The sequence below is a fragment of the Physella acuta genome, unplaced genomic scaffold (assembly GCF_028476545.2).
Source record: "Physella acuta isolate Inbredline_101_S28 unplaced genomic scaffold, ASM2847654v3 ptg000813l, whole genome shotgun sequence".
Classification (NCBI taxonomy): Eukaryota; Metazoa; Mollusca; class Gastropoda; family Physidae; genus Physella; species Physella acuta.
The window spans coordinates 325,405-349,634 of record NW_026732331.1 but is presented as its reverse complement, the minus strand read 5'-3'; the positions used below and the strand labels follow the sequence as shown (position 1 = coordinate 349,634).

Genomic DNA, 24,230 nt, shown 5'->3' with positions numbered 1-24,230 from the left:
CCTCTGGCCACTGAATAAAGCTGAAACTTTAATAAATACTTAATGTTGTCCGTTTAAGTCTGTCGTGCCACACAATAAAAGTCAAATAATGCAACAAAACATTATCTTCCACAGCTGGCACCTCCCAAGGGGATCGTCTTCAGACCAAACTCAGAGAGTTACAAAATGAAAATAAAATATACTTGGAGCGTATTAAGCATGCAGAGGAAGACATCAAAAAGGTAAAGCTAAATTTTAAGCTCAAACCAAACTTATAGAAAGATTATTGTGAAGAACATGTTAGATTTTTTTATTTGATCTACATTCCTGTACCACCTAATAGTTACATTACTGTACAGTCTAACATTCAGCCTAGTATTTATTAAGAAATTTGTTATGTTCTTAGGCTGATGATGATTGCCGAACAAAGGACAAAGAACTCAGTGAACTGTTGGAAAGGATGAGACAGTATGAATCTGTAAGTTCAAACAAATGTATTGTGTGGAGGTGTTGGAGTATTGAAATTTGTTGGTTTAATAAAAAAAAAATTACAAGCAAAACATCAAATCTCAAGAATTGTTTTTTATAACTTGTATTTTTTAAAATGATCCCAATTTCTCAAATGTATGGTATATTTCTGCTAGGGAGAACGTTTGAAATGATCCAAATTATTGAAATGTTTGGTATATTTCTACTAGGGAGAACTTTTGAAATGATCCAAATTATTGAAATGTTTGGTATATTTCTGTTAGGGAGAATATGGTTTGTCAGAGGCTGTCACAGAAATTAAAGAAGGGAAAAATCAGATCAAGATTAGAGAAAGGTATTTGTGAAATCTCTTATGTTCTGTTAAACATTTTCAAATTTGATTTATTTTCTAAAGTGTCATCTTGTTTTATAAAATAATTATTTGAAAATTCTAACGACGATTATTTGTTTTATCAAAAAGAGAAATTGAAGAGCTGACTTCATACATCAACAAAGCTGAGCTGAAGATTAATGAGCTGCTGGATGAAAACGAAGAACTCCGGTACAAGCTTGGCATGGATCCTAAAGAACCTCTGGACCTGACAGAGTTCCGCAAAAATAAAGCCATTCGGCAGGAGGAGATGAAGGCCTTGAACTTCACACTTCAAAGAGAGGTAACTCATTGTGTGCTGAAAATATTTAACTGTATTATAAAAATCTGAAAATTTTGCCAATATTTGTTGAATGACTTGAAATAAACTATTATTTCACCAACTGATCAGGTTAAAACGACTAAACAAATTTTTCAGCTTGTAAAATTTGTATTAAAATAACAATATTTTATCATTTTAAAGGGTTTGTGTTATTTTCACCCAATTGTCACTTGTAGAAAATAAGTGGGCTGTGATCTAACCTAAATTTTTTGTTGTCAGATTGAATTGTTGGAGGAGGAGAGAATTGAAGACAAGAAGAAAATCAGAAAAATGGCTCAGCAGCTTGGGCAAAGGTAGGATCTGAAAGTTTACATGAGCTTTTAACTTGTAGATGAATCCGGTTTTTTAATAAAAAATTGATTTCAATTATTTCAAGTAAAATTAAACCACATTAATTTCAGTCACAGTCATCAAGAAGAGTAAGAAAATTGATTAAAATAATTTTATACTTTTAAAAGTTTAATAATTCTTTGAAATTTGTTCCACTTTATTTTTTGTTTAAAAAAAATTATTCCTTGTTGAATACTTTAAAAAATCTTTTTTTTTAACTAAAAAGGTACTTTTCTAAATTTCTATATTACAAATAAAGAAATAATAATACAATTTTTAGAGCATCACTTGAAGGTGATACTGGTGTTTTCTGTTTGTAGCAGTTTTTCAAAATATCAATCTAAATATTTGAATAAATGGGTATTTTGCTTTTAAGTTATTATAGATGAGGGCATTAACTTTCAAACATTTTAGTATTTTAAACAACTTATTATAAAGGGATTCTAAACAATTTTATTTTTTTTACAGGGCAGTAACTCTTGGTCTAACAGCAGAAGATATGTTGCTAGTTCAAGACTACACAGAAACACTTAAAGCAAAAAACCGTGTACAGGATGAAAAACAATCAGCTGCTTCAATCATAAGGCAACAGGTTCAGAGGGAAGAAAGTATGATACGGGTAAGGTTTTCAAAGTTGAAGATATTGAAAATTCAGATTCTGTTACATTATTCTTGTTTAATTATTTGTCACAAAGTTTGATTGCAGAGGCCCATCTTAATGTTGTGACTCATCTTGTCATATTTTTGGCCCCTCAGGGAAAAGAGTGGGATAAAGATTACAAAGAAAACATCCTAGAACTGAACAAATTAGAAAAACAAGTTGCTGAGTTGCGAGCAGTAAACCAGCAACTGAACAAAGACAACGAAAGCTTGGAGGCAGGTTTTAAGGAAGTGATGGAGGCTATGAAGCGAGGTGGAGCAGTGGGGAAGGACCAGGGTATGTTTCACACATGGTCAATGCCCTCTTTAGCTCACAGCAGTTTTATTTTTTCATGACTTTTACTTTATATTATGTAATGTTTAAAGAATTTTAAACTCTAGATTTTCTAAAAATTAATTACATTTATTATGTTATTTTAATTAATTTATTGTTTACTTGAGCAGACTCTGATGCTAGTAGTGGTGGGATGCAGTTCCCAGCAATTGAAAGAATGTTAGCTGTAAGTGTTTTATCATTGTGTGGCCTACAATGCTGCTGCATCTACTTGAACTTAAATATAACTTATAACAGTTTTTATTATATAGTGATCACCATACAGCAGCCATCTATATTATAATGTTAACAAATATCATCAGGCTATTGAGGCAAAGAAAGTTCTGGGTAACTATGACACAACATATTTCCTGAAAGAACAAGTGGACGTGCTCAAAGGACGGAACGAGGAGCTGAGAAACGCCATGAGAGAAATCAGAGTGGAGGCCTCAAAGGCAGCTCTGGAAAGAGACAAGGCTTTTGAAAGGGTACGTGCATCAAAGTTGTTTTATTTTTTTCAATTATTTTATATTTTTCCAGATCATATGACAGACTGTAAAATTAAATTAATGCATTGATCACAGTTGGCAAATTATCTCTGTGCCTCTGTTCTTATCATAACAAGAGAAAAATTGAATTTTGATTTGTGTAGAAAAAAATTATAAAATAATCACATCTAAATTTCACATTCTTAAAAGTGTGCTTGTACAAGTTAACATTGTATGCTTTTAAAAAAGTACTGAATATTTGTCCTTCTTTTATCCAGATAGAAAAATTGGAAAAGGATCATTTCACTGTGGGTGAGCCTGGCTCGGGGGGTGCTATGTTTCACCTGATGAAACTCCCTCAGGGAATGGAGCCATCCAGTGCTGATGTCATAGCACAGTTGAACGAACACCTGATCATAACATTACAGGTGTGTAATCAAACTTTAAGTTCAACAACACTTGAAGTGTATGTCCAGCAAGTCACAGTTTACCTACAGCCATCATGATCTATAGCAGCAGTTGTTAGCCTCCCATTAACTCTATAGCAGCAGTTGTTAGCCTCCCATTAACTCTATAGCAGCAGTTGTTAGCCTCCCATTAACTCTATAGCAGCAGTTGTTAGCCTCCCATCCCATTAACTCTATAGCAGCAGTTAATAATAGCAGTTTTTAATACATGACCACCACAAGACAGCAGTTATGTGGTCGATTTTAACTGTAAACCGTTCACTGCTATATAATGTATATGCTGTTTCAAGCTATTTTTTTTTAACTATTTATTTTAAATTTATGTTACTGTAAATAATTTGTTGTTGATGTAAATAAGTTGCTAATTTATCTCTTCATGCAGGAGTTGTCACAGAGGGAAGAGCTCTTGAAAAAAGTGGAGGCCGCATTACAAAACTATAAACGTAAATACGCTGTTATCCGCCACCAACAGGGCTTGTTGTACAAAGAACATCTAGAAAAGAAAAAGGTCAAATAAACTTCTTTATATTTTGGTTTGGTTTAAAATTATGAGTTGTTTAACAGTTGATCTCAAACCAGAACATTGTATAAATTTTTCTTAGAATCGTCTTTAAATAAACTTATAATTTTTATGAAAATAACTTAATTACTTCTGTTCATATGATTATTTAAAATATATTAGTCAATGTTTCTAGTGAGCTGTTGATTTAATTGTTTAATAATTTCCAGGTTTGGGAAGAAGATGTAGAGAAACATTCTAAAAAACTGAAAGAGCTTCAAGGCCAGAGAGAAGAAGATATGGTTAAGATTCAGGAATTTGATGTAGGTTTCTTGATAGCTAGGTTAAGATTCAGGAATTTGATGTAGGTTTCTTGATAGCTAAGTTAAGATTCAGAAATTAAATGTAGGTTTCTGATAGCTAGGTTAAGATTCAGGAATTTGATGTAGGTTTCTTGATAGCTAGGTTAAGATTGAGGAATTTGATGTTGATTTCTTGATAACTAGGTTAAGATTCAGAAATTTAATGTAGGTTTCTGATAGCTAGGTTAAGATTCAGGAATTTGATGTAGGTTTCTTGATAGGTAGGTTAAAATTCAGAAATTAAATGTAGGTTTCTGATAGCTAGGTTAAGATTCAGGAATTTGATGTAGGTTTCTTAATAGCTAGGTTAAGATTCAGAAATTTAGGTTTCTGATAGCTAGGTTAAGATTCAGGAATTTGATGTAGGTTTCTGATAGCTAGGTTAAGATTCAGGAATTTGATGTAGGTTTCTTGATAGCTAGGTTAAGATTCAGGAATTTGATGTAGGTTTCTTGATAGCTAGGTTAAGATTCAGGAATTTGATGTAGGTTTCTTGATAGCTAGGTTAAGATTCAGGAATTTGATGTAGGTTTCTTGATAGCTAGGTTAAGATTCAGGAATTTGATGTAGGTTTCTTGATAGCTAGGTTAAGATTCAGAAGTTTGATGTAGGTTTCATAACTTGTAGACTGGTTAAGAGGCAGATATATAAAACTTTTGAATTGAAGAGAACTAAACTTTTAATTGACCCATCTATGAACAGCGCCTGGTTGAAACACTGGCCACGGATGATGTGGAGGTGAGGAGAAGGTTGTCTGAAATGACCCGAAGGATCACAGTCCTGCGTGTGAATGAAAAGGCTTTGACTAGAAGATACACTACAATGGAGGAGATAGAAGCCTCGCTTAGAAGGGTGAGACAGATGTTATTTTTATTTACCAGTGTTATCAGACATTGGTCATATATTTTATCTTTGTTGTCAGACATGTGTCATATATTTTATCTTTGTTATCAGACATGTCTCATATATTTTATCTTTATTGTCAGACATTAGTCACAGATGTTATCTTTGTTGTCAGAAATGTTATATTTGTTGTCAAATTAGCTAGACAATTTTTAAAGTGACCATTTTTTAAACGAATGTTGAGAAACATCTAGACAACTGTTGTTTTATTGTCTAGGAAGTGACCATATTTTAAACAGATGTTGTTTCTAATGTCTAGGAAGTGACCATATTTTAAACAACATGTTTCTAATGTCTAGGAAGTGACCATATTTTAAACAAGTTGTTTCTAATGTCTAGGAAGTGACCATATTTTAATCAGATGTTGTTTCTAATGTCTAGGAAGTGACCATATTTTAAACAAGTTGTTTCTAATGTCTAGGAAGTGACCATATTTTAAACAGATGTTGTTTCTAATGTCTAGGAAGTGACCATATTTTAAACAACTTGTTTCTAATGTCTAGGAAGTTACCATATTTTAAACAACTTGTTTCTAATGTCTAGGAAGTGACCATATTTTAAACAGATGTTGTTTCTAATGTCTAGGAAGTGAACATATTTTAAACAACTTGTTTCTAATGTCTAGGAAGTGACCATATTTTAAACAACTTGTTTCTAATGTCCAGGAAGTGACCATATTTTAAACAACTTGTTTCTAATGTCTAGGAAGTGACCATATTTTAAACAACTTGTTTCTAATGTCTAGGAAGTGACCATATTTTAAACAACTTGTTTCTAATGTCTAGGAAGTGACCATATTTTAAACAACTTGTTTCTAATGTCTAGGAAGTGACCATATTTTAAACAGATGTTGCTTCTAATGTCTAGGAAGTGACCATATTTTAAACAGATGTTGTTTCTAATGTCTAGGAAGTTACCATATTTTAAACAGATGTTGTTTCTAATGTCTAGGAAGTTACCATATTTTAAACAGATGTTGTTTCTAATTTCTAGGAAGTGATCATATTTTATATATTGTTTCTTATAACTAGGAAGTGACTATATTTTATATATTGTTTCTTATAACTAGGAAGTGACCATATTTTAGATATTGTTTCTTATAACTAGGAAGTGACCATATTTTAAACAACTTGTTTCTTATAACTAGGAAGTGACCATATTTTAGATATTGTTTCTTATAACTGAAGTGACCATATTTTAGATATTGTTTCTTATAACTAGGAAGTAAACAGACAGAGAAATGAGATGGGCCAGATGGAGGCTGCTGTGTCAGAGAGGATTGGATACCTGCAGAGATATAAGGTAATCATAGTCAGCTTTGTTGTTGGTGGTCTAAGACAGCTGTTAGTGGTCCAAGAAAGGTTTGTTGTTGGTGGTCCAAGCAGTAGCGTAGCGAGGGGGGGGTGGGGGGACATATGTCCCTGGGCGCCGACCTTAGGGGGCGCCAACATGGATTGGAAAAATAAATTAAAAGGTTGAGGGGGTTGCAAATCGAAAGTTTGAGGGGGGGGGGGGGGTGCAAATCAAAATCTCGAGGGGGGTTGGTGCAAATCGAAAAGTTTGTCCCTGGGCGCCTGGAAGGGTCGCTACGCCTCTGGGTCCAAGACAGCTGTGTTGGTGGTCCAAAAAAGGTTTGTTGTTGGTGGTCCAAGACAGCTTTATTGTGTGGTAGTGGTTTGCACTTGTTTATTTCAGTCAACTTAAAATTCTTATTTGATATCAACTGAAATTATTGGCATTCCTAGCATGCTAAAATGTTCTTTTGTTTTACGGCTCTATAAAAAATCTTTGTTATAAAAGGTTTTGGTAGTTAATTTACAATTGGCTCACTGATCCAGCAAGTCCAGGTTTTCTTTTAGAACCAGGTTTTAAAATACTTTTGTTTAAAATTATTTACATTCTTGTGTCTTGTTATTTAGTGGGTGGGTGGGGTAATTTTTAATTTTTAAAATAGTTGAATATAAAAATCAACTGTTGGCTTAAAAAAGGTTTTAATTTTTGTTCACTTAATTTCAGGATATGGCAGCCTTTAAAATAGCTGCCCTGCAGAAGGCTTTAGATGATTCAGTGCCATCCATAGAGCTTGACAAGGTGAACAAACAGTATCACAACCTGACAGAGAAATACAGGGACCTGCTGGAGAAAGGCAACTCACTGGTGACCAGAGCTGAAGCCTTGGAGGGGCTGGAGGTACAAGAATCTTTCATGTCACTACACTGTGACAACTTTAGCAAAATACTTTCATGTCACTATACTGTGACAACTTTACCAAAATACTTTCATGTCACTATACGTGGATGTGACAACTTTAGCAAAATACTTTCATGTCACTATACTTGGATGTGACAACTTTAAAAGAATACTTTCATGTCTCTATACTGTTACAATTTTAGCAAAATACTTTCATGTCACTATACTGTAACAACTTAACCAAAATACTTTCATGTCACTATAAGTGGATGTGACAACTTTAGCAAAATACTTTCATGTCACTATACTGTGACAACTTCAGCAAAATACTTTCATGTCACTATACGTTGATGTGACAACTTTACCAAAATACTTTCGTGTCACTATATTTGGATGTGACAAATTTAGCAAAATACTTTCATGTCACTATACTTGGATGTGACAACTTTAAAAAAAAATACATTTATGTTACTATGCTTGAATGTGACAACTTCAGCAAAATACTTTCATGTCACTAAATGTAGATTTGACAACTTCACCAAAATACATTTAACTAAAGTTATAAGTTAATATTTATTCATACTAAAATATAAAATTGGTGTAATTTTATTATAATATTGTTTGTTTATAGGGAGAGGTCAAACAGCTGACAGAGAGTAATGAAGTGTTAAAGAAAACTTTAGAAATGGAAAAAGAAAAACTACATGCACTTGAGGCAGCTATGGAAGAGTTACATAGAAGAGGCAAGCAACTTGACATTGAAGCTTAGATAAAGATTAACTACTAATGTTTTCATTAACTAGAGCAGTTTTACTGACAGTTTATTTATCTGTAACACATATCTTATCAAGTTTTATTATGTAAAACGTAGGTGTCACTAGTGGCACTGATGTGTCAGTGACAGATGGTGACATTATATCCATCTCAAAGAAGATCACAATGTTGGAAATGAAAGAGTTGAACGAAAGACAAAGGGCAGAGCACTCCTCTCGCATGTATCACCAGCAGAGACAAATTCTTCATGATTTGGAAAGTAGAAATAAAGAATTGGAGGAAAAGTTTGCTGAAGTAATTTTTTCTTAATTTTACTTATTACATTAAAAAAATTGTAATTAAATTTCGCATCAGTGGTCATTTTCAGAGAACTATGCCTACATTTGAATACTTATGAAAAATATAATTTTGAATATGTCTTTCTGTTGCATTGAACTAATTGTTTATTTCAATCTCCAGGTTACAAAAATGAATTTGGAGATGCAGACTATAGAAAGAGATTTAAGAGATGAGCTGAGTAGTAAGTTGAGCAGTTTAAAATTGTTGAAGGTTAACTTTAAACCTCAGTTTTTATATACCTGAATTAAGTATTATGTTATGTATATGAGCTACAAAGTGAAGTTATCATGTGTTGAACTTTGACCTCTCCAGATTCCATACCCAAGAGTGTCAGCGACGCAGACAGGAAGAGGATTTCACAGCTGGAAGAAACGGAGATGACTCTGAAACAGGAAATCTCTAAGCTCAAGGTAAAACAGTTTCAGAATCTGTGTCTTGTGGTGGGAAAACAACTTGGTGTACACTAGGATCCACATAGCAGCGCTGGTTAAAGTCAGATTCAAGTTACAGATTAGAGAATACTTGGACATAGAAATATGAATAGAGGCTATAGTGACTAGTAGACAAAATTAGATCAAGTAGCCATAATTCAACAAAGTGATAAGCCCACCTGCTATGCTGCTTAAAATATGTATAAGAAATCGAAGTAACAGACTACATAGAAGATCCTTTTAGTTGTAAGAAATAGACATGTTCCAGTGTAGAAACTTAAGGAGATGTTTGTCCACTCCCCTCCCCACAGGATATGGCTGAAATAGCTTCCACCCAGGTGAGAACCCTGGAGACCCAGCACATAGCACGAGAGAAAGAGTACCAGTCGCTACGGCAACAGCTGCTGGACTTCCAGGTCCAGAGTGATGAGAAGACCATTATAGGTTCGTTATCTCGGCCAGTTTTTTAAAGCTTTAAATTACAACCTGGCATATTTGTGATGAGAAGACCATTATAGGTTTGTTATCTCGGCCAGTTTTTTAAAAGCTTTATTTTACAACCTGGCATATTTGTGATGAGAAGACCATTATAGTTTCGTTACCTCGGCCAGTTTTTTACAGCTTTATTTTACAACCTGGCATATTTTTATTTACTTAATTAAATAATTATTTTAGGCTATCTTCTAGCCTGTATCTGTTATATAATGGTTTTGGTTTAAGTGTGAGTTAATTCTGAATTCTTTTGCTGGGGGACTAAACAATCTGGTCCATAATACCTTATGATCTGAGGTTAACTGACACAAGTGAGATGTAATCCCCACCCTGCCCCATTAAGCTTTGCTTCACATAATGTTGATAATTAACAGAAGTGGTTTCCATCATAGTCAGTCATTTGCTTATCTCTGAGCAGCTCTGTTTGCTCAGCTTTAATGGGTACCTGTAAGCAGACACTGCAGACCATACGATCATTTATTGTACCAGGATAACTCTAACAAGCCAACATAACCACCACATTGTAACACAAACTCTACTACATAGGTAAACTTCACCGCCACATTGAAACACTTATACTCTACTGAGTGTATTCCACAGGTAAACTACACCGCCACATTGAAACACTTATACTCTACTGAGTATATTCCACAGGTAAACTCTACTGAGTGTATTGTGTAGGTAAACTCTACTGAGTGTATTCCACAGGTAAACTGCACCGCCACATTGTACAGCTGCAGGTGAGTGAGGGGTCAGCTGTGAAGCGGCTGGAAGAGGCCCAGAAGAAAGTGACCAAGCTGGAGGCCCAGATTCTGAGGATGGAGCAGAGGGTGGACGACAAGGATCAGGCAATCTTCCACACCAGGCAGGAGGCTCAGAGCAAGTCAAGATACCTGAGGAAATCTCTGCAGGTAACATCCCTGCCGTCATAGCTGCAGTTACCTGTTACCATAGCTACAATTACTTACTGTTGTAGGTACAGTTAACTACTTCAAGGTACAGATTGCTGTAGGTACATAGCTACCTGTTGTCATGGATACAGACATATTTTTTGCTGTTATATGTATAGTTTCATTGTTAGATGATTTTGCTAATGAAAAACTTTTAATTAACCTTGAGCTTTAAAACCTGATAAATTCTTGAATCAATTAGTTGAAAATGTTCTCATTGTTAGGAAATGCATTAAAAAAATGGGGGCCTTTACCAACATTTTTGTGCTGAATTTTTTTTCTCAGGAATTAAGAATCCAATTTGCTGGTGCAGTACCTCTAACAAAACAAGAGAAATTCTCCAGAGCTATGATGCAGCTACAGCAAGATAAAAGCAAACTTGAGCAGGAGCTAAAAGAAGTAAGACACATTAATTTTGTAAAGAATTTTTGAAAATCTAACACTAGCAATTGTCTAAATACAAACACCAATCATTGTCTAAAGAATAACACCAGTCATTGTCTAAAGACTAACACCAGTCATTGTCTTAACACTAACACCAGTCATTGTCTTAACACTAACACCAGCCATTGTCTAAAGACTAACATGCCATTGTCTAAAGACTAACACCAGCCATTGTTTAAAGACTAACACCAGCCATTGTCTAAAGACTAACACCAGCCATTGTCTTAACACTAACACCAGTCATTGTCTAAAGACTAACACCAGTCATTGTCTAAAGACTAACACTAGTCATTGTCTAAAGACTAACACCAGTCATTGTCTTAACACTAACACCAGCTATTGTCTAAAGACTAACACCAGTCATTGTCTAAAGACTAACACCAGTCATTGTCTAAAGACTAACACCAGTCATTGTCTTAACACTAACACCAGCCATTGTCTAAAGACTAACACCAGTCATTGTCTAAAGACTAACACCAATCATTGTCTAAAGACTAACACCAGTCATTGTCTAAAGACTAACACCAGTCATTGTCTAAAGACTAACATGTCATTGTCTAAAGACTAACACCAGCCATTGTGTAAAGACTAACACCAGTCATTGTCTAAAGACTAACACTAGCCATTGTCTTAGACCAGAGAACACAAGGATGAAATGGAGGACAAGATAGCAGCGCTGTCACTCCAACAGAACAGCCTACAGGAGCTGATTGAGACACTGAAAGATGGGAGGGGGGCGCAGAAGGTGCTGGAGTGGCATTCAAAGATTGATGGCGTCAGACTGGAGGAGCTGCAGCAGAGGAGGAACTGTTCCAAGCTGCACCAGAAGGTCCTGGATCGAGTCTTTAATCAATGTTTTATTGTTTTGATCATTGCTTCAATCACTTCAGTTTCAATTTTTGTTTTGTTTTAATATTGCTACTCGTTGATCAGTATTTCATCAATCATTACTTTTGTTATTATCTTTGTTGATGGTTCCTTTCTTTTTGTCTTGATCTTTATTTTTGTCTTTCCTTTAGTCTTAATTTTAATCCTTAGATTAGATTGCTTGCGCATGGTTTACATTAAATTTTCTGTAACGTGCAGGTGAAATATCTAGAGGAGATTATCCGTTCCCATGAAGTGACCATCAGTGAGTTGGAGGCTGACAATGTCAGAATGCTGAAGGTTGGTCTTTTAGTTTTGTACTAATTGCTAAATTGTTTTAATGTCAGGTAGACCATAATATACAAAAGATCAAATTAGCCAATATTTAGGTCAAAATACCAAATAGATAAAAATCAAAGCGCAAAAAAAGCTACACCAAGAAATAAATACTTAGACCAAAATACCAAGTTGAACAAAAATACCTAAACCTAGACACTTATCTAAACTTTTTAAAAAAATATTGCTGTGTTAAACTGGCTGAAGTTTAAAAATGTAAATGTTCTATTTGAATCTGTGTAGGACTATGAAGAAAAACAAATGAGATGGGAGCTGAGAGAGACGGAGCTAGAGAGGACAATACTGACAATGGAGAAACATACAGCAGAGATAGCAGGGGCAGCGTCCAAGGTGGGCACAACTGTTGTCATGTTTTATTTAGGGGCAGCATCAAGGTGGGCACAATTTTAGTCATGTTTTATTTAGGGGCAGCATCCAAGGTGGGCACAGTTGTAGTCATGTTATATTTAGGGGCAGCATCCAAAGTAGCCACAATTTTAGTCATGTTTTATTTAAGGGCAGCATCCAAAGTAGCCACAATTTTAGTCATGTTATATTTAGGGGCAGCATCCAAAGTAGCCACAATTTTAGTCATGTTTTATTTAGGGGCAGCATCCAAGGTAGCCACAATTTTAGTCATGTTTTATTTAGGGGCAGCATCCAAGGTGGGCACAATTTTAGTCATGTTTTATTTAGGGGCAGCATCCAAAGTAGCCACAATTTTAGTCATGTTTTATTTAAGGGCAGCATCCAAGGTGGGCACAGTTGTAGTCATGTTATATTTAGGGGCAGCATCCAAAGTAGCCACAATTTTAGTCATGTTTTATTTAAGGGCAGCATCCAAGGTGGGCACAGTTGTAGTCATGTTATATTTAGGGGCAGCATCAAGGTTGGCACAACTGTAGTTATGTTTTATTTTAGCACAACTTGATGTACACTTGTACATTATTATTTTACGAGCCGGCCCGCGGCATAACATACGCCACTATTTAGTTGTTGTTTTTTCTACTTTTCAGTAATTCATAATTTGTGAATTCGACAGTACCAACGCTGCCACTGAAAATATTTCTTTAAAACACTATAAGTAGCTCGTTAAGGACCATAACCCCCCCCCTTCCTCCCCCCCCCTCCCCCCCCCCCCCCCCCCCTTACGTTTAAAATCGTTGGCTCTGCTTGTAAACATTTAGAGTGAACACAGCTCACTAAGACCATGTAAGGGTGGGGAGATAGGGAGCGCGTTTACAGCTTGTTTTCTAGCGGCTCCCAGAAGAGAATTATATATATAGATTGGAACTTGGTACATTATTTTGTTTGTACTAAAATAAATCTTTACCTCCAGTTTGAGCAAGCAATCGGAGCTTTGCCAAATGCCAAGCTACCAGTGGCCAACCAACTTGAACAGGCCATCTCCACCATCAAAAGCAATGTCAAGGTCATCTTAGACACCCAGGCTGAAAACAAAGCTGTCAAATCTGTAAGTGCTTCAATGTACTTTCAACACTCAAACATAAAAATCTAGAAAGTAAAAACTTTACCATTACTACAAATGAAATTGTATGTCACTTATATATTATCTGTGTGTTTATTTTTAGCGCAACCAGGAATTAGAAAAGCAGCTTAGAGAATCAGAGCGTGGAGTCCTTGAGCGAGACAAGCTAATCTCAGAGCTGAGACTTCGTATGCCAGCAACAGCTGACAGAGATGACATCATTGTGAAGGCCCAGGCTAAGGTGACCCATGCCATAAAGAAGGCGGAGACAGACGGGGTGGATTATGAAAGCCAGCAGGCCTTGAAGATTGCACAGAGTACAGTTCTAAGTCTACAGGTAGGTGCTGGAAATATAGTTAGGTCTAGGTGCCGGAATAGTGGGCAGATAGGTTTGTGTGTGGACTTAGTTAGAGGTTGTAAAGATTTACTTCATATTATAAGCTACTGTGTACAAACTAAGTTTGACTAGCATTTTCTTTACTTTCAAAACATCGTTAATAATTGTTTTTGTGTTCTGAATTTAATTAGTAATGAGTAATGTTCTGTATTAAAATTCAATTTCAGAGCTCAATTTAATTAGTTGTAAGTGATGGATAAAATTTGAGTGATGACTGTGTATTAAAATTTGATTCCAGCAAAGAGTAAACCAGAAAGATGAGACCATTGCCAAGTACGTTGAGTTACTGAAGCAACGACGGGAGGATTTGGTGGAGATGAACCGGCGCCATGAGGAAGAGTTGCGGGCCATGCAGCAGAAAATCCACATGAATACAGATTTAGCTTTCAGTAAATTTAAAGATGCTGCAAGGGAGCTCATTAACAAACAGTCCTCAGTGAGGACAGTCACCACTCAGCAGGTTAGCTCCCTTATCTTGTTACTGGATCTTCTTGCATGAGTTCAGTTCTCTTTCAGACTAACATTCTTCAGCCTTGAGATTTTTCACTAATTAATCTACTGCTCTACCATTCAACCAAGCCATCCATATTATAATCTTATCTTGTTCTAGGGCTTTTCAGACTCCTTTGTTATTTATCAACACACAAAAATTACTTTAAAAATTGGGAATAGCTTTTTTAATCTAAATATTTTTTTTTCTTTTTGTTTTTTAAAATAAGAAGACGAGCATTGTGAGAGTACAATTAATTATTGTTTAAAAATAATTATTCATTTCTGACCACTGCCTCACAAATGCAATTGATTGAATTTTATACCCATTAAATGTATACAGTTAATGTAGGCCTAGTTTTTAAGAGTTGATGAAAACATTAGATGTGTCTAGAGAGGTTTGTGTTAGGCTAAAACGTTTCCATTCTACTATAAGGTTTGTGTTAGCCTAAAACCTTTCCTTTCTACAGCTGAACAGATTGAATGAACTGGAGGACACCATGGCAGAACAGGAAAACACAATCTCAGCCCTGCATGAAAAACTCAAACAAAGGGAGGCAGAAATCTTAAAACTACAAGCCAGTCTTCAGATCTCCAACAAGAACATTAAATCAGAGAAAAACAGGTCAGGCTTTCATTCTTATCCACCATTTTCCATTAACTTTGGTTTTTTTTGTTTTTTTTTTACAAATTAACACCTTTACTTCATTGACTTGTGTTCTTTATCAGTTTCAAAATAAATATATTTAGAGGAAAAAGATTTGTAACCATATTTTAAAAATTAGCATTGTTTAGGTCTAATTTTAATTTTAGTTTTGTTAAAGATATAGCCTTTATTTGTAAAATTTTAAATTGGTTTGTTAAATGCAATACCTTTTTTGTATACAAGTTAATGTTATTAAATGTCTGTTTTGTTTTGTACAGACTGACAGAGCAGCAGAGTGAGATAATTGGGAAGAAGGACAGTGAGATGGAGGCTGTACAGAGGGAGAACATGGACCTAAGGAAGGAGATGAAGCTGCTGCAGGAAGAGGTTGAAGCCCTCAAAGATTCCAACCAGAGGGGACCAACTGCCACCATGAAGAACATGGTGGAGAGGCTGAAGAACCAGCTGGCCCTGAAGGAGAAGCAGCACCAGGTATGTCTTCACAACATCACAACAGAGAGACCAGTTTGATGGCAGTCAGTTTGGGTAGACTTGCTTGATGGCATTCAGTTTGGTTTTGAAATGTTTTGTAATAGCTCTTATTTTCCTCAACAATTCTGAGTGTAGTTTATGTGTATGAAGCTTTGTTTTACATGCCATCTATCCATGAATACAGTTTAGCCTTGCATGATGTAACAGTTACAATTGTCCACCATCAGGCCCTTAGCAAAGCACTAAGTGACCTGCGTGCAGACATGGTGACCCAAGCACAAGAGAATATCCAGGTCCATGCCCAAGAGTCAGCGCAGGAGAAAAACATACAGAAAATCATCAATGAACACACCAAGGAAATCTCTGTGGGTCTTACATTTGTTTTGTTTCGTAGCTTTGAAAATGCTGTTGTGGTAGATTTTTTATTAACTCAAACTTATATTTAAATTTTAATTATTGTAAATAAAGAATAAAAGCAAAATTGTTAACATAAGTACTGCTTTAGTGCTGTTTCTTAATCTACAGTGATTTTTTTCTTAAACATAATATTCTTATGGTTATTTTTTTTTTTAATGTATAGTAGTAGTATTCTATATAAGTTTTGTCAGAATATTGTGACAGTCTTGCTTGTGAACTTTGTCAGCATATTTTGACAGTCTATATTAAGGATTTTGTCATTGTGATTAGCCTTTTGTTTTTTTACCTCAGGAACAACTTGAGGAGCAAATGAATTTAGCCGACAGACTGAAGAAAGAACTGAAGAAGAAAAAAGATGAAGAGAGTATTTTACAAACAGAGCTGGAAGACGTGAAAGAGGAGCTGAGTAAGTTTTGTTTCACATGCCAGATACATTTTTATATTAATCAACCAAAAATTATTATTTGAACTCTTAAAAAACGTCAATGATTTTAAATTTGTGCTGAGGATGATCTGTATTCCCTTTTTTAACAGACAAGAAGGAAAGGTCAATAAACAAGTTGAAGGCAACCAAATCACGGCTTGAGACAGAGGTGGATGAGATGGAGAAAAGGTTGGAGAGGATAACGGCAGCTCGTTCCTTGGTGAGTGCAAACATTGGTCACCTCACAGCTGGGTGTAGGAGGACATTGGTCACCTCACAGCTGGGTGAAGGAGGACATTGGTCACCTCACAGCTGGGTGAAGGAGGACATTGGTCACCTCACAGCTGGGTGTAGGAGGACATTGGTCACCTCACAGCTGGGTGTAGGAGAACATTGGTCACCTCACAGCTGGGTGAAGGAGGACATTGGTCACCTCACAGCTGGGTGAAGGAGGACATTCGTCACCTCACAGCTGGGCAAAGGAGGACATTCGTCACCTCACAGCTGGGCAAAGGAGAACATTGGTCACCTCACAGCTGGGTGTAGGAGGAGATTGGTCACCTCACAGCTGGGTGTAGGAGGAGATTCAATTTGTCTTTCTTTATTTTTGAATTGCTAAAAAACAAGTTTCTATCGTCAATAACTTCAATAATAAAAAAAAAACAATTATTTTTTAATATCATATGATTTCTCTCTTTCATTATCTAATAAACGCCTCAAATGACATATTTTATCTCTTGATTAGTAATTACATAATTTTGTTATTCAGCTAACACTTTCTGCTTTTTATTTTTCTGCATCTACCATTGTTCAATAGTTATGTTCATGTAAACTTAACTTGAACAAAAGCTTTGTCAGTTGTTGATCTTGTTGATTGTACAATTGGTCAGTTGTTGATCTTGTTGATGGTACAATTGGTCAGTTGTTTATCTTGTTGATGTTACAATTGGTCAATTGTTGATGGTACAATTGGTCAGTTGTTGATGGTACAATTGGTCAACTGTTGATCTTGTTGATAACACAATTCCAGAAAGCTGGAGAGTTTGAGAAGCAGCAGGAGCTGGATGACATGCGACGCAAGTGTCGGGCCTTAGAGGAGCAGTTGTCACGACAACTTGCGGCTGAGAAACCTTATGAGCAGAAGGAAGAAAAGACTAAAGTAAGAAACTCATCCTTAGTTTTGTGCTTATATTTTTTGCTCAAGAAACCTTATGAGCAGAAGGAAGAAAAGACTAAAGTAAGAAACTCATCCTTAGTTTTGTGATTATTATTTTTTGCTCGTGAAACCTTATGAGCAGAAGGAAGAAAAGACTAAAGTAAGAAACTCATCCTTAGTTTTGTGATTATTATTTTTTGCTCGTGAAACCTTATGAGCAGAAGGAAGAAAAGACTAAAGTAAGAAACTCAACCTTAGTTGTGTGAATATTGTTTTTTGCTTAAATAAAGATTGTCAATTTCTTTTATTTTTTTTAATTTCATTTTTAAAATTAATTTAATGCTGTGTCATTATTAAACTTTAAATTTGGAGATCTGTTTGTTTTTACATTAATCTTAGATTTTTATTTTGTTATATTAATCAATTAGGGCCTATATAATAAAATAAAAAGTAATCAGAATTTTCAAATTAAGGTGTAAGATTAATAGCCAATAATTAGTAGATTAAACATTTTTATGAATGTAAGAATTTGTGTACACATCATTTACTGAAGTTTTGATAAGAATATAGTATTCCAACGTTTAACCAATTCTTCATAAACAAATGCTAGGCCTACATAATACCTCTAGAAAAATAATTATTATTGTGCTTAAATAAGTAGAATATTTCAGCTCATTGTAATTAATTTAATAAGAATAAACATAAGTATGGTGCTTAAAATGTGACTTTTTCAAGTACTTGGAAAATACAATTGTTTCAGTGCATTGTTAAATTATTTTACACTTTATTTCTGAAACTCTTACAAGTAGGCCTCCATGGAAAGTGTATGAAAGTGTTATTTTACCTTTAATTTCTTGTCCATCCAGCAAGAAGACACCATCAGATGGGAGGAGAGCAAAAAGTGGCAGAGGACAATAGAAAAAATGAAGATGAAAATTAAGGAAAAGGATGCAGAGATAGAGAAGTTGAATGCAACCATTAGCAGACTTCAGGCAGTTCTAGAAAAGTAGGTACCTGGTTTGTGTGGTGAAGTGGTTTTTGTTCTTGTAAAACTAGGAATTGTTTTGCCAACATGACAGACTGGGATTATATAATGATGTCTATCCCATAATCATAATTAAACCATGAAAATTTCTATTGATTTAATATTAAGAGCCACTTATGACAAATCTTTTGCTATTCTAGTTGAACATTATTATTTTTGTAGTCTTGTATATTAGATACTAGTTAGGCCTACTTAATTTTTATAGTCTCATATTCGTGGTACTTTTTAATTAGTTTTTGTTGTGTCATATTTTGGGTACTTCCACATGAACTGTTTAGTATCACTTACTTTTTAGCACTCCTTCCTACTAAAAAAAATATAAGTGTTATGTCCCTTGTAAAAAGCAGTATTGGCATATTGATTTATTGATTGGAAATATTGATTGCTCCTTGAAGTTCAAGGTCATGTAAATGTAGTGTCAGTTAAAATACCTGTCAAAGCATGTAGGTGTGTAAAGGTTGCTGTGTGTAAAACTTGTAGCCACTTGTGTTGTGTAGATTGGCTCATGTGGATAGAGGTACAGGTGTGTAAAGGTTGCTGTGTGTAAAACTTGTAGCCACTTGTGTTGTGTAGATTGGCTGTGTATTGTAAGCTCATGTGGATAGAGGTACAGGTGTGTTTAGTGAGATTAGTTCTTGCAGTTTAGTTAATCCCTTGTTAGTCATTTCTGTGTTATCTTGATTTTAAAAAAAAAACAGGATCCACACATTTTCTAGCTGTTTTGATGCAGCTATTTTACACCACTCTGTGTTTAATTTTAAAATGTGTTAGACTATTACTAACCTTCTACTGACGTAAACATTATACAGACTTAAACCTTCTACTGACACTAACTTTCTACTGACACTAATCTTCTACTCATTCATGCAACAAACTTTTTACAGCAGAAAAGTCAATCACTGTCTCTGAACTCACACCAAGTTTTAATTAAATTAACCACTACATTTATTCTGTGACTTTACATACAAAGCTAACCATACTAGATTCTTTCCTCTGTTTGTGAGACTTGTTCCTGCTACACATGCCTCAGTTAAACATCTATTCTGCTATGGCAGAAAATTCTGATTTCCCCAACTACTTGTTATTTGTAGAAAGACATTTCTTTCAAATATTTCCAATTATCTACACTTTGTGTATGACTATCTTTTATATAATGTAGTTTTACAACCTTGCTTTTTCTGTTGATTCTGCACATATGTTACAAGAGTATATCTTATTCAGTTTAGTTAACTTTGATGTTTGATCCCACAATTAATTTTATTGGTACTCACCTTATAAACTTGATTCAACAGAAGCAACCGTGAGAAGGAGATCCAGGCTCGTCCATTACAAAAAACATCAGCCCACTCGCTGGGCGCCGCACCCCCCAGTACTAAACTTGACCATGAAAGGGAAGATCTTAAAGCAACACTCTACAAGCAGCAGGAAGAAGTTGGTGCAATTTTATTCTTGTTGGTTTTGTTTCCTTTAAACAACTTATTTTATGAGGCTGTGGATTTAGAGCTCTGTGGCATGGTTCTCACCAAGCCCCCTTGCACTGAGCACCCTCTATCTGAGCACTGCCATATTAAACTCCCCTCAAATAGCATTTCCTTAACAAACACCCCTTCATTCAACCTCCTGTAACAGCAATGTTTCAGTAAATTCTTATTTCCATCAACTAACCAACTTTTGTATTCTGGCTGTAGATCAGTGCCTTGAAGCGTCAGGCCATGATGAGCCAGGACGCCGCCATGGCAGAGGTCCAGATGAGGAACCAGCACCTGAGGGAACAGCTGGAGCAGATGGAGAGGGTCATGGCTGTCAGACCACCTGTAAGGCAATAACAAGACATGTCTGACACACTTTACAAGACGTTTCTTTGACACACTTGACAAGGCACCTGTCTCTCTGACTCAATTAGTTTCATTATGCAACATTTATTCTCCACCTTTGCGACCTGCTTTTGCTTCTGTTTTATTTCATTGCTATAAATATCAGAAAATTCTAAAACTTCTCATTGGTACTCCAACCCTCATTATAATTAATTTTTTCCCTTACTTAATGTGTCTGATGCCAGTGATAAATGATGTACCTATCTGTAACAGGACTCTGGTGTGTCAGCTCTGGAATACCAGAAACTGTTCAGTAAAAACCAGGAACTGCAGCGGGAAGTTCTCAGGTTGTCTGAGGAGAATATGGAGCTGAGGTTTGAAGTGGAGGCCTCACGCAAGGATATTCCAAGACTCAAGGTTTGTTGCTCGCATTAGCAAACTGGTGGGGGGGGGGGGGGGAGGGATCTTAATTCAATGAAATAATATTGTAGTATAAAAAGTCCATCTGCAGTGTAATTGAGCATTCTCTTATTAAAACAGGAAAGAATTGAAGACTTACAGAGCTATGTGGAAGCCCTGAAATTTGAAAATGGCCAGCTAGCTGGAGACTCAGCTAGATCAAGTTTGTCCAGTATCAAAAGGGTTTGTGACCTTTTCATTCATTCTAGCTTAGATTTATTTTTAATTTCATTTTAATGGTTTGATGTGTATTTAGTTTAAAGTAAAGGTTAAACATCATGTATAAGCAAAGTTATAAAAGTTGAAGATGTAATTCTCCCTCCTGCTAAGTTATTAAAGTTGAAGGTGTAATTCTCCATCCTGCTAAGTTATAAAAGTTGAAAATGTAATTCTCCCTCCTGCTAAGTTATAAAAGTTGAAGATGTAATTCTCCCTTCTGCTCTCAGATTGGGGAGAGTGGCAAGAGCCAGAGAGAGCTGGAGAAGACGATAGCTCTGCTCAAGAAGGTGGTGGAGAGGGTGCAAGCAGAGAACACAGCCCTGAAGAAAGCTCCAGGTGTTGTCTCGCATGAGCAGCTCACCTTACTCAAGCGAGAGAATGATGGCCTGAAGGTACACATCACCGTACACCTTGTACACATGTAATGGCATTCACAGATATACACTTTCTGTTGAAACCTGTCATTCTCAGTTGTCCATCGTCTGTTGTACTTTAATGTTATTCATACTTGTACACTTTCTGTTGTTCCCTAATGTCATTTACAGCTATGTATTGTTAGCTGTAACCTGATGTTATTCACATATGTAAATCACCAATGTCATTTACTGTTAGTAAAAATAAAAGAATTTCTTGGTTGTTTTTTTAGAATCAGCTGGAGGAGCTGAGACAGACCATGGGCTTAGAACTTAGTGACAGATACACTGCCCAACAAAAGAGCACAGCCAAGCTGGTAGCTGATTTTGATAAGATGAGAAAAGATCTGGCCAAGGTAAAAACATCATCTATTTATCCCTTGCACCATGATGTTCAAATAAAACAGATGAAAATGTCGCTAGTTATGTGGACAGTTAGCTGATGGCTAGTAAAACTAAGATCATATGACTTTTTCTCTCTACAGGAGAGAGATGACAATGAAAAATTGAGGATGAAAATCAGATCCCTAGAGGTGCAGGGGGAACACCAGGACAAAGAGCTGAGGAGCACCAAAAGCAAGCTGGAGGTTGAGGCAGCCAAGAAGCCAAGTCTAGCCTCACTGGATTCTCAGGGCTGGAAGTCTGCAGTACAGACCAGGATGTACGAGGAGAAGATCAAAAGTATGGACGCTGATGTGGACAAAAAGGTAATTATCTATTGAAATCAAAACTATGGAAGCACATATGGACAAAAAGGTAATTATCTATTGAAATCAAAACTATGGAAGCACATATGGACAAAAAGGTAATTATCTATTGAAATCAAAACTATGGAACCACATATGGACAAAAAGGGAATTTCCTATTGAAATCAAAACTATGGAAGCACATATGGACAAAAAGGTAATTATCTATTGAAATCAAAACTATGGAAGCTGATGTTTAAGCATACAATGTTCAATATTTGCACTGCACAACTTTGTCTCAAATGAGTCTGTAATTTGTTCTGTACTTTGTCTGTAATTTGTTCTGTATTTTTTCCCCCAGACCAAACAGCTACAGGACAGCAAAGTTTTACTGAGAGATGCAGCAGAGAGAGAACAACAGCTGATGAGAGAGAAGGATGAGCTCCTGCAGAAGGTTTGATCAGTTTTCTTATACCCTTACTTCTGATGTTTAACTGGTGTATGCTAAAACTATGCAAGGTTTGATCAGTTTTCTTATACCCTTACTTCTGATGTTTAACTGGTGTATGCTAAAACTATGCAAGGTTTGATCAGTTTTCTTATACCCTTACTTCTGATGTTTAACTGGTGTATGCTAAAACTATGCAAGAAGGTTTGATCAGTTTTCTTACACCCTTACTTCTGATGTTTAACTGGTGTATGCTAAAACTCTGCAAGAAGGTTTGATCACTTTCCTTATGTTTAACTGGTGTATGCTAAAACTTGGCAAGACAATCTGTTTTTGTTTGGATGTGCAGATCTCAATACTGGAGAGGTTTCCAGCTGGCAGTGGCGCTGTGGACAGCAACTTCATGAAAGATTATCAACAAAGCAGGTATGTGGACATCACTTGCTTTATATTATAGAAAAAAATTTATGACTAACCTAATTTGTTTTATTTCGTGAAGAGTTCTGTGTGTTTCAAAAATTCTTGCTGTAAATGTTTTTGATACGTTTTAGAGTTCTCATACAATAGTTGGGAAATTGTCTTTAATTTTTTTTGCTACTATAGGCTAGATGTTAATTGTAGGCCTACTTGTCTTAGAGTTTGTATTGAACTCTTGGAAAAAAGTTTTGTTACTGTATATTTTGAATGTACATGTTTTAGGGTTTGCATTGAACGGCTTGAAAATGACAAGAAAGAACTTTTGAATGAACTACGTATTGCTAGACAGCAGACGTCACCAGGGTCAGGAGACACCTCACAGGTTGGATTTATATTTCATTTTTCTTTGTAATATGATATTGTAACTCTCTGATGCAAAAGTTAAATCTAATATTCTTATTTTCAAAATAATAATTTAATAAATATTTATATTTTTTTTTATTGTTAAAGATCAGCATGATCTTTTAAAAAAATGTTTTTATTGGTGTTATACTGTCTAGACTATATAACCTGGTATATTTTTTAATTAATGATGGCACAGATAACAGATGACATTCTAACTAAGGCCAGTAGCTATGACAAGCTTGCAAGAGAAAATATTGACATTCATATGCAGCTAAAAACTGTAGAGTTGGATAAAGAAAAATTAAAAAGAGAAGTTGAAAAAGTGAGATATATATTTTAAAATTATTTCCTGATTTGTAGAATTAATACAATGTTGCTATGATGAGATTAACAGATAAGGTTAATCTAGTTTGGTTTTTTATACCTAGAGTAATATATGTTGACCACTAATGATGCTGTTGAAAATTAATTAGTTTCTATGCCATGTAAAAAGTGATAAGATAATTGAAATCAGTCATTCATGTGATCATGGCAGCTCATTTCAAAACCACACAGTATTTATTAAATCAATACTTCAGAAACAAATTAGAAGACCTTAGTGCTAAAAGTACTTAAGTCACAAAAACAACATTTTGAGAAAAATGAGTTCAAAGATTAAAATTTACTATGAAACATTACGTTTTTATATTATTTGTTTGTTTGGAAGAGCAAATTAAATAAATTCTTCAGTATCACTATTTGTTTATAAGATAAAGTTAAACTAGAGGAATAACGATCAATGCTTGGTTTGATTTTCACAAAAATGTGAC

General features: G+C 35.3%; 1 protein-coding gene across 1 annotated transcript in view; it reads left to right on the top strand.

Moving 5' to 3' along the window:
- The window catches only part of LOC131951442 (centrosomal protein of 290 kDa), a 30,938-nt gene that overhangs the window by 5,198 nt on the left and 1,510 nt on the right, over positions 1–24,230 (top strand). The window contains exons 12-57 of the mRNA XM_059313848.1: positions 115–221; positions 386–457; positions 732–802; positions 929–1,121; positions 1,380–1,453; positions 1,959–2,109; positions 2,247–2,427; positions 2,595–2,650; positions 2,787–2,951; positions 3,230–3,379; positions 3,801–3,926; positions 4,148–4,240; positions 4,982–5,131; positions 6,404–6,484; positions 7,199–7,372; positions 8,004–8,115; positions 8,244–8,440; positions 8,606–8,666; positions 8,798–8,895; positions 9,228–9,360; positions 10,117–10,319; positions 10,644–10,757; positions 11,437–11,631; positions 11,889–11,969; positions 12,249–12,356; positions 13,345–13,479; positions 13,598–13,831; positions 14,130–14,351; positions 14,851–15,005; positions 15,305–15,518; positions 15,746–15,883; positions 16,227–16,341; positions 16,470–16,579; positions 17,390–17,518; positions 18,382–18,521; positions 19,853–19,991; positions 20,249–20,374; positions 20,648–20,791; positions 20,915–21,016; positions 21,280–21,444; positions 21,699–21,821; positions 21,951–22,172; positions 22,513–22,605; positions 22,949–23,025; positions 23,299–23,398; positions 23,618–23,743. Of these exons, the coding sequence (XP_059169831.1) occupies positions 115–221; positions 386–457; positions 732–802; positions 929–1,121; positions 1,380–1,453; positions 1,959–2,109; positions 2,247–2,427; positions 2,595–2,650; positions 2,787–2,951; positions 3,230–3,379; positions 3,801–3,926; positions 4,148–4,240; positions 4,982–5,131; positions 6,404–6,484; positions 7,199–7,372; positions 8,004–8,115; positions 8,244–8,440; positions 8,606–8,666; positions 8,798–8,895; positions 9,228–9,360; positions 10,117–10,319; positions 10,644–10,757; positions 11,437–11,631; positions 11,889–11,969; positions 12,249–12,356; positions 13,345–13,479; positions 13,598–13,831; positions 14,130–14,351; positions 14,851–15,005; positions 15,305–15,518; positions 15,746–15,883; positions 16,227–16,341; positions 16,470–16,579; positions 17,390–17,518; positions 18,382–18,521; positions 19,853–19,991; positions 20,249–20,374; positions 20,648–20,791; positions 20,915–21,016; positions 21,280–21,444; positions 21,699–21,821; positions 21,951–22,172; positions 22,513–22,605; positions 22,949–23,025; positions 23,299–23,398; positions 23,618–23,743 (6,155 nt within the window). The remainder of the gene's footprint in view (positions 1–114; positions 222–385; positions 458–731; positions 803–928; positions 1,122–1,379; positions 1,454–1,958; positions 2,110–2,246; positions 2,428–2,594; positions 2,651–2,786; positions 2,952–3,229; positions 3,380–3,800; positions 3,927–4,147; positions 4,241–4,981; positions 5,132–6,403; positions 6,485–7,198; positions 7,373–8,003; positions 8,116–8,243; positions 8,441–8,605; positions 8,667–8,797; positions 8,896–9,227; positions 9,361–10,116; positions 10,320–10,643; positions 10,758–11,436; positions 11,632–11,888; positions 11,970–12,248; positions 12,357–13,344; positions 13,480–13,597; positions 13,832–14,129; positions 14,352–14,850; positions 15,006–15,304; positions 15,519–15,745; positions 15,884–16,226; positions 16,342–16,469; positions 16,580–17,389; positions 17,519–18,381; positions 18,522–19,852; positions 19,992–20,248; positions 20,375–20,647; positions 20,792–20,914; positions 21,017–21,279; positions 21,445–21,698; positions 21,822–21,950; positions 22,173–22,512; positions 22,606–22,948; positions 23,026–23,298; positions 23,399–23,617; positions 23,744–24,230) is intronic.